This window comes from Notamacropus eugenii, chromosome 6, assembly GCF_028372415.1.
Source record: "Notamacropus eugenii isolate mMacEug1 chromosome 6, mMacEug1.pri_v2, whole genome shotgun sequence".
Taxonomy (NCBI): domain Eukaryota; kingdom Metazoa; phylum Chordata; class Mammalia; order Diprotodontia; family Macropodidae; genus Notamacropus; species Notamacropus eugenii.
Genome location: NC_092877.1, coordinates 388,416,327 through 388,425,896, shown reverse-complemented (window position 1 = coordinate 388,425,896; position 9,570 = coordinate 388,416,327). Strand labels below are relative to the sequence as shown.

At 54.2% G+C, this 9,570-nt stretch overlaps 1 protein-coding gene across 4 annotated transcripts; it reads left to right on the top strand.

Moving 5' to 3' along the window:
- Window positions 1-2: 2 nt before the first annotated feature.
- Window positions 3-9,570, top strand: LOC140510405 (tricarboxylate transport protein, mitochondrial-like). 4 transcript variants are annotated; one of them, XR_011969221.1, is made up of 11 exons: window positions 727-880; window positions 2,855-2,962; window positions 3,224-3,323; window positions 3,717-3,855; window positions 4,922-5,006; window positions 5,208-5,312; window positions 6,341-6,456; window positions 7,210-7,283; window positions 7,565-7,684; window positions 8,856-8,969; window positions 9,283-9,570. XR_011969221.1 is itself a non-coding variant. In XM_072619032.1 (10 exons), coding segments are annotated over exons 4-10 (627 nt in total). In that variant the 5' UTR covers window positions 3-289; window positions 2,855-2,962; window positions 3,224-3,323; window positions 3,717-3,723; the 3' UTR covers window positions 9,284-9,570. The 4 variants fall into 4 exon arrangements, 3 of the variants coding, with proteins under 3 accessions (XP_072475133.1, XP_072475134.1, XP_072475132.1); XM_072619032.1 differs by lacking the exons at window positions 727-880; window positions 7,565-7,684 and adding an exon at window positions 3-289; XM_072619033.1 differs by lacking the exons at window positions 727-880; window positions 7,565-7,684 and adding an exon at window positions 557-604.

Sequence of the window (9,570 nt, the reverse complement as noted above, 5' to 3'; positions counted from 1 at the left end):
CGACCAGACTGGGTTACGGCAGGGAGACCCCGCCAGGCCTCACTGCCCCGCCCGGGCTCGGGTTCGAGCGCGCGGACCAAGCCGCAGTGCCAGCCTCACGAGCCGCCGTGGGGCAGAGGGGGAAATTGTGTCAGGGCATAGGGAAGGGAAGGCAAGCCCCATCTCAGGCCTGTCCCCAGCCTCTCGGAGCCTCAGTTTACCGGTCCGTAAAGGAGGAGGCGGCGGGGCTCTCGCAGCACGCCCCATTGGGCTGGAGCCCGGGGACACTGATCAAGCCAAGAGGACGGAGGTGAGCTCCCCGTCCCCGGAGGGCTCCCAACAGAGGCTAGAAGGCTTCTGGTCCAGTACTTAGGGTTAGGGTTAGGGTGGTAGAAGGGGCAGAGGGGAAGGGTCCGCAGGCGTTTGCCTCAGTCTCCCCATCTGTCGCCTGCCGGGATAGCCGGCTCAGACCCGAGCCCTAACCCATCCAATCCAGACCACCGGCTCTTCTGCGACAGCCAATCAGAAGCAGGTAATGAGCCAAGAGCCCGCCCCGCCCTCTGCTCATTAAAATTAATCACCCTCAGCCGGGAGAAGGCTCGAGCCAGGGAGTGAGATGGTGGAGGTGCGGGGTGTCCAAGGGCGGTGCGACCAAAGCCTGGGGGGCGGGGTTGAGGCTGAGGGCGGGGCCATAGCTCAGGGGTGGGGCGGGGCCATGGAGTGGTTGAGGGGCGGGGGCGGGGCGCACGCAGCCAAACGGCTAGTCGACTAAACGGCTAGTCCACTATGTGGCCAGAGGTTCTGAGCGGCCGCGGTCCCAACAGACTCCGTTTGGGCCTGGCCTCAGTCCCAGTGTCTGGGGGAGGCAAGATCACTCACACCGTGAAGGCGATCCTGGCTGGTAGTGGGGACGTGGTCACGAGGGGGTAGGGGTGGGGTGGGGGTCGCCACAAGCTTCCCAGTCACGTGGAGGGGTCACAGTGGGGGGAGGGGAGGGCATCCCTTGGATGGCCAAGTTACTTGGGCGTCAAGTCACGTGGGTGTCACGGTGGGCTTCCTCCCCCGTGCAGGAGGACAGATTCCGACGGGTCATGGTCACCCGTGGGGGGGGCATGTGACAGTCACGGTCATTCACGCAGATGGGGGTCCCCCACGTGTCCCTCACCCCCTGCTCAGTGGCGCCTGCTCCTGCATTTGGTCTGTCTCCGGCCGGTCACCCTGTGCCTTTGTTCGGGGCTGGTTTCCTCTGCGAGGGTGAGGGTTGGCCAGGGCAGCCCAGCAGTGCACTCAGCAGGCGCCTAATAAGTGCTGTCATCTCACACACACACGAACACACACACGGCACTAGCGAGCACCCTCCCCTTCCCCTTCCATACCAAAGGGCTAAAAATGGAGGGGGGGATCAGGGTGACTGGTCAATGTGTTGGGAAGTCTGAAAACCGGTGGGGCGTGGAACCCCCCACTTGTGAGTGTGTGTATGTATGTCTGTGTACCTGTGTGACTGTGACCATGTGACTGTACGTCTATGTCTGAGTGTGTTCAAGCCAAGACCAAAGTGGAGGAAAAGTTGGTGCAAGGTTTTCTGTTTGCAGATGATTGTGCACTCCACCGAGCCAGTGAAACTGAGATGCAACAGAGTATGGATTCATTCTCTGTGGCTTGTGCTTATTTTGGCCTCACAACACCAAGAAGATACAAGTGCTCCATCAGCCACCACCACACCGTCCATACCGTGGAACTATCAGTTACAACAAATGGGGGAGTTTTGAATGCTGTGGATAAGTTCACTTACCTTGCTAGTGTCCTTTTCAGGGATGTACACATTGACAATGAGGTTGACACACACATTGCCAAAGTTAGCTCAGTGTTTGGGAGGCTCTGAAGAAAAGTTTGGGAGAGAAGACGTATTAGACTGACTACCAAAATGGAGGTCTACCAAGCCATGGTGCTGACCTCATTGTTGTATGCTTGTGAAACATGGACAGTCTACCAGCACCATGCCAGGAAACTGAATCATTTCCATTTGAACTATCTTAGGAAGATTCTGAGGATCACCTGGCAGAATAAGGTACCAGACACTGAAGTCCTTGTTCGAGCTGAACTGCCAAGCATTCAAACTATGCTTCAGAGAGCACAGTTCTGATGGGCTGGCCACATTGTTTGAATGCAAAATGTACGTTTGCCAAAAAGACTATTTTGTGGAGAACTTGCATGGCGCAGGCGATCGTTTGGTGGTCAGAAGCCATGGTACAGGGATACTCTCAAGGTCTCTCTTTAAAACTTTGAAATTGACTGTGAGACATGGGAGACCCACTGTGGATGATGAACCCACCTCAGAGAAGAGGCTGTGAACTCGTGTTGTTCTGATCGGCCACAGTTGCACACGCTGTGACTTCACTCCAGCATAATGACGTCATCTTGGTGACCATCACCACCACCACTACCTGTGTGAGTGCGTCTGTACGTCTGTGTCTGTGTGTATCTCTCTGAGTGGCTGTGACTGTGTGATTATGTCTCTGTGTGTTTGTGAGTGAGCGTGTTTTCCTGTGAGTGTGTGTCTGTGATTGTGATTGTGTCTATGACTGTTCTGTGTGTGTGTGTGTGTATTTTAGTCACTTTATTTGCATAATTCCAAATTGCTTTCCAAAAACCCATAGCATTTTTTCTCTCTTCCTCCCTCCTCTCCTCTCCTCTCTGCTCTCCTCTCTCTGTCTTTCTGTCTCTGTCTCTCTCTGTCTCTCCACCTTTCTCTGTCTCTCTCTCTTCCCCCATCCCTCCCTCCCCTCTCCTCTCCTCTCCTCTCCTCTCCTTTTTTCTCTTATCTCCTCCCCCTCCCATTTCTCCATACCCGTCCATCCATCCCTCTCTCCTGCAGGCGGCATTGCTGGAGGCATCGAAATCTGCATCAGCTTCCCCACAGAGTACATCAAAACACAACTGCAGCTGGATAAGAGGGCCAAGCAGGCCCGATACAGCAGCATCAGTGAGAGAACCTCTATGCCCTGCCCTGCAGCCTTCCCTCCCCCTTTGTGACCCCCCTGGCCTGGCCCTCCCCTACCCCCCACTCCACCTCCACCTCCACAGCCTGGTGCTCCCCTGGCTCTCCCCCTCACTCCCTAACTTGTGACCACCCCCACCCCTACCCCTCCCAGCCTGGCCCTCCTCCCCTACCCACAGCCTCCCCTCCCTCTTGATGACCCCACACACATAGCCTGCTCCCCCCCCCCCCCCCACTGTCTCCTAGCTCACTGTGTGAGGCTGACCATTCAGGAGCATGGCTTCCTAGGGCTGTACCGGGGCCTCAGCTCTCTGTTCTATGGCTCCATCCCCAAGTCAGCAGTGAGGTAAGTTCTGGGACCTTCAGTAGAGGTGATGGGAGATCAGATTTCCTCCTCATACTGAGAAGCTGGTCCTTTCTTCTGTCTAGACATTCCCTTGTGGAGTGGGACAGGCAGCCAGAGGTGCTGAATTTGGAGTCAAAAGAACTGAGTTCAAATCCTGCCTCAGTCACTTATTAGCCAGTGGTCATCTACCCTCACTCAGCTTCAGTGTGTTCAGCAGTAAATGGAGATAACAGAGTGCCCACCTCCCAGATTGTTGATTTAGCGCTGCAGCCTGGGGGGCTCAGAGGCCTGAGAGATGGATTTCTGCCGAGGGCTGAGCGAGCCCTTCTTCATTCATTCGAGCACAGGAGACTGTCACTAGAAGCCCACTGACACTTGACACACTCTCTGCAGGTTTGGCATGTTTGAATTCCTGAGCAATCATGTCCGAGATGCTGATGGCAGGCTGAGTAACAGTAAGAGCTTTCTCTGTGGCCTCGGAGCTGGTGCCACGGAGGCTGTTGTCATTGTCTGTCCTCTGGAAACCATAAAGGTGGGTGGGAAGGTCTCGATAAATATGTCCTTGAAATGGGTGCGAGCATGGGCAGGAAATATGCACAAGTGGGAGCCAAGTGTGCCCCAGAGGGGACACGCTCCTGCTGAGGCCCTGGTTGCTGACGTCAAGAGTTGGCTGGCAGGGACACTTATGTGGGGCAGGCATTGCAACTGGACAGCCTGGGATCCCTGGAGTGAGGAGGAGGAGGAGGGTGGGGAGTGGAATGGGACCCAGGCCCCAGCTTTCTTTAGAGCCCTCATGATTACAAATGGTACAGTCATGGCGAAGACAGAAATGTTCCCTGCCTGACTTGGGGTGTCTCCTTAGTGGCTAGGAGAAGAACAGGAGGGAGGGAGAGAATTGGGAACTCAAAACTGTTTCTAAAACAAAAGTTAAAAACAATACAACTTTTAGAAATTACAGGGCCCCCAAAATGCCATGGGGAGGTGGGCTGGCCACCTAGCCTGGACAAGGACCAATCCTAATCCTGAGGTAGCCCACTTGCTATCTGCCCCACAATAAAAGGGATCAATGCCTTTTTTTGGGGGCTGTTGCCCTTGTCAGTGCCATCCCAGAGTGTGTGCTTTGGCTCCCTCCCTCTCCCCTTCTTCCCTCATCCCTCTTTTTCTCTCCAGCATGCCTCAGTCTGCTCATTCTCCCCCTCTCCCCTTCCTGGGCCCCATGAATTTGAACCCAGCTTGCTAGCAGCCTATGGAGAGAGGACTTTGGTCATTTGGTAGAGGTGGCAGCACACATCTCTCCTATTTGAAAGAAAATTTCTGCCCCAGGGCCCATGTCAGGCCAGAGATAGTACAGCTGCCCCTGTCCAGCCCCAGCATGGCATTCTCCAGCTCAGCAGGGAATGTCAGACTCAGCCTGACCCCTCAGACAAAAACATTTCAGGAAGATTTTATCATTGACAGACTAAACATCCCAGGGGAGAGGGTGCCCCCTCCTGGACCCTGGTGCTGGAGGGAGGAGGTCCAGGGCCACTGGCCAACTCTGGGCTGCAGACACTCCAGGCTAGACATGGGGAGACCAGCTTCCCTTGTGTGCTTTACAGGTGAAATTTATTCATGATCAGACATCTGGAAACATCAGATACCAAGGGTTCATACATGGAATTCGTGCGATTGTACAGCAAGAAGGTACTTGGCTAAAGGCAGGGGGCACGATCCTGATCACTCTCCCTGGTCTTGGCTACAGGGACTCCGACCCTGAGGGCTGCAAAGGTTGCCAGCAGCCCTTCCCTGCCTAGGGCAGAGCCCACAGGTCTCGGGGAGAGTTCGGGTAAAGGAGGGAAAGAAGGGGAGGAGGACCAGTGATGAGCCTCGGAGGGCTCCTCGCAGGTTTACATGGAATCTATCAGGGCCTCACAGCCACCATCATCAAGCAGGCATCCAATCAGGCCATCCGCTTCTCCACGATGACCTCCCTCCGCAACTGGTACCAAGGTAACTCCTGCAACCCTTTGGGCACGGCCAGAGTCAACCTTGGAAAATAGCCCAGGGAAGGGGAAAGACCCTAGGGTTCCCAGCCTGTCATGGGGCCTGGACCCTCACCATTCTTCCAGCAGGAAATGCCAAGGCAGATTAAATAAATGGCCCCAGGTCCTCCAGACCTCTTATTGTCACCTGGTGCCACCTGACACCGCTGTCCTGGTTCCTGGATCCTCTGTGGCTCTCCCCACATCTCCCCCTCCCTCTGCTTCAGTTATGCCCCTCAGGGCAGAAGGTCAAGACCAGTTTTCTGGCTAGCTCCCCTTCTCTCCCTGTACCCACTTTAGGCTCCACCTCCTTCTGGCTCCTCTGTGACCAAGCCTACCCCCACTGTCCAGGCCTTGTCACGTCCACTCTGGGCTGGATGCCAAGCTCTGTAGGTTCCCAGTCTGAGGTTTCCAGGCACCCCCCCACCCCACCCCAAAAGGGGTTAGGGATGGATTTCAGAGGGTCCGAGAACTTGAATGGGAAAAACATTTGGATAACAGTATTTTCAAGTAACTGGTTTCCTTTGTAACCCTCTATGTTTAACTTCCTCCCTCTAACCTGATTCTGAGAAGGGTCATCTGAAGGTCTTCCCAGACTGCCAAGTGAGGGAGGGGCAGGTTCAAAGGAGGCCCTCCAGTCCACAGCTCCTGGCCTGGGCCCTCCAGTGGTCAGGCTATTCTCTCTGTTGGGAGCAGTCCAGGAGTCCTAGCCTCTGAAATCAAACTGAGATGACTCATAAGGGTTGAGCCACCAATCTCAACCTTAACAGAGGTGACAAAGCCCACCAGGTTCTCCCCCCACAGTGGCAGAGAGCCCGGGGCCTCCATGCAGGGCAGAAGAAAAGCAGTGAAATCAAAGACATACTCTGCCTCCTCCAAGGAGCTGGCCTTCTGCTGGGGGAGAGGTGTCTCTAGTCCTAGGCCAAGTGGTGAGGTTAGTGGCTTGGCCACCAGTGTCTCTAGCAGGCTAACACTGAGCCTGAGTTTCTCCATCAGGTGACAATCCAAAGAAAGAGATAAACCCTTTCATCACTGCCATCTTTGGGATAGCTGCAGGAGCTGCTAGTGTCTTTGGCAACAACCCGATCGACGTGGTAAAAACGAGGATGCAGGTAATGCAAAACTCAGACTTGTCCCATCTGCAAAGATGAAAGGGTCCCCCCGTTCTTTGGTGGGGTTTCTTCCCCTTCATTCCTCAAAACACTTATTCTGTGCCCCTGAAAGGGATGAGGTTTGCCGAAGGCAATGAGGGGAAAAGTCACCTCCAAACACTTGGGAAGTCTACCTTGCTGGGGGAAGGGGCCAGGCTGTGATCAGGGCTTCAGAGCTACAGTAGCCTCTGCATGCAGGCTGGCCTCAAGAGAGTGGGCTCCCCAGGCAGGAGAACCAGGCTGTCAAAGGAGGAGTAAATTGGTCGACTCAGAGAAAGCTTCTTGAGAATTGGGCTGGTAGGGGGGCGAGTTAGGGAGACCTGCTTAGTGATAGCTGGATAGAAAGATGGATGGATGGATGGACCAGTGGACAGAGAGAGATAAATGGAAGAATGGAGAGATAGATGAAGAGACAGACAGATGGAGGGATGGATGGAGGGACAGATAAATAGACACAGATGGATGGATAAACAGATGAATTCTCTTTGCTGGGTATTTTCTCTCCTCCATCCCCTGTGTTCAGCATGCTTCTATGTGTTGTCTTCCCCATTAGATTATAAGCATCTTGAGGGCAGGATTTTTTCATATTTGTATCCCCAGCACTCAGCACACTGCCTGGCACATAGTAGGTGCTTAATCAAGATTTCTTGACTGACTAACTGAGCTAGCTAGAGGACTGAAAGCCTGTTGCTTCGCTGTTCCCTTTTGTTTCAGAGCCTGGAAGCTCACATGTATAAAAACACATTTGACTGTGCCCACCAGATCTACAAGAATGAGGGTCTCTCAGGGTAAGTGAGGAAGGCTCTTCTAGACCCAGAATAGTATCCTTGTCTGGGCTCATCTATACCCATTCCTTTAATGATTCAGCCCTGAGATTTGGTCTTCTGGGTGGCGGTTGTAGAAGCTGTGTTCAAGCACTGATGAGCCTGGGGGAGGGAGGGATCTCCTATGGGCTGACTGACCCCAATGGGCAGATCTCAAAGCAGGGAAAGCAAAGACTCAGACTGCTTGCTGCCCGGGAGGAATGTCTCACCTCAGGAACTTCTCAAGGTTCCCTGTCACCTAACAGAGCTATGCTGGGTGTTACATAGAGCTTGGTCTTCCAGGTCTGAACTCCCCTCAGACCCTCTCCTGCCTCTCCATAAAATGACCACCCCAAGAGTACCCATGTGAGGCGAGCATCCAAAAGGTCAGTGGTCATGGTCAGGGTCTTTAGCACATTTAAATTCTAGGAGTGGAGATGAGAAGGTGAAAACCTCTTAGCCAGAAGGAAGCAGGCCAGATGGAGGAAGAGACTTACCTAGGGTCTCACAGCCAAGTCTTCCTGACTGTCCTCTGAGTCACCCAGCCAAAGACCTTGAGGGTCCTCTCCAGGGTCTAGAGTAAGAAGACATTGGCTCTGAGCTTCTCACTGGTCTTTGGAGAGTTTGAGAGCTGTAGGCTGTTACCCAAGGAATAGGAGGGAGTCCCTCCCCATCTCTGGTCTCTGTATGTGGAAGGAAGCATTTAGCCTTCCCTGGGGCTAGAATGACCCTGGGCCAGTCACCGAGCCTCACTTTCCTCACCCCCCTCCCAGAATTGTTTTGGTCATTCAGTGAGATAATCCTTGTAAGGTGCCTGGCACACATTGTACCTGGAAAGTGCTGCTTTTCCTACTGACATTAGAATGGCCCAGGGCAGGACTTTAAATGCATCTGGTCGGATCTTGCATCTATGAGAATTAGCCCAAAAGGCCTGACCTGAGCCATGGGTGTTTCTTAGAGATGGAGGAAGCTGCCCTGTGTGAGAAGGGGGCTTCACCTACCCAAGGATGGGGGAGGGAGGAAGAAGAGGAGAAGGGAGGAGAAAGAGGGAAGGAGGAAGGAAGGGAGGGAGGGAGGAGAGAGGGAGGGAGAAGGGAGAGAGGAGAAAGAGGGAGGGAGAGAGGGAGAGAGGAAGGGAGGAGAAGGGAAGGAGGAGAAAGAGAGGGAGGAAGGAGAGGGGGGAAGCAAGAAAGAGGGAGGAAGAAGGGAGGGAGGAAGTGACAGGAGAGAGGGAGGAAGAGAAGAAGGAAGAGAGAGCGGAAAGAAGGCTTTATTAAGCCCCTACTATGTGCCAGGCACTGGGCTGAACACATTCCCATTTTTTATCTCATGCAATCTTGGCAGTCACCGTGGGAGGGAGGTGCTGTTATTCTCCCCATTTTACAGAGAAGGGAACTGAGGCAGGTGACTGACCTAGGGTCCCACAGCCAGGAAGTTCTTGAGGCTGGATTTGAACTCGGGTTTCCTGGCGTCCAGTCTCATGGTGAGCCTTGGCTCAAGGGAAGGAGAGGGGCTCTTTGCTCTCTGGAGAACATTTCTTTTTCACTCATTTTCAAGGTTTTACAAGGGAACCATTCCCCGTCTTAGCAGAGTTTGCCTGGACGTAGCCGTTGTCTTTGTCCTGTACGAACAAATCGTCAGATTCCTCAACTTCATCTGGAAGGCCGAATGGTGAGCGGGACGTAGGCATGTGGAGGGCGGGGCCCTGGAAGCTGGCGGCTGGGCTGGGGCTGCCCCGTGGACCCCGAGATTCTGTCTCTGACTCGCGGCTTTTAGATCCGGGGTGTGGGAGGAGATGGCAGGGGGCTGTGCCCCTCCCCCCGCCCTCACTTCAAAGGCCGAGAAGGAGCCGGGTCTGTGGGCGGGACTTGTGTTAAAGACTGAGCCCACTGTTTCTGGAGACTCGTGAGTCCGGGGCTGTTGACTTCAGCCAGGCTTATAAACATGGGATCACCCTTCTCTTCTGTATCTCCTTCCCTCCTAGAGCCCTGTGGCTGGCTGGCTGCTGTGGTGGACGGCCCCCTCCTTCTCCACTAGGGCCTCCTTTGATGGGCATCCTGCACCAAGCCCCTGAGCCGACCAGAAAGAAGCGTCCTTCCCCACCTTTCCGGACCTTCGCCCGGTGCCCTTTCCAGCATCAGACTTCGCACTCTCGGGGGGACAGGGGAGGGAGAAAAAAGTTTGGAACTCAAGCGTTTAAAAAGTGAATGGCGTGGTTACCACCTTTACATGTAATTGGAAAAAATAAAATCCCTTAAGTGGGGGAAATAGA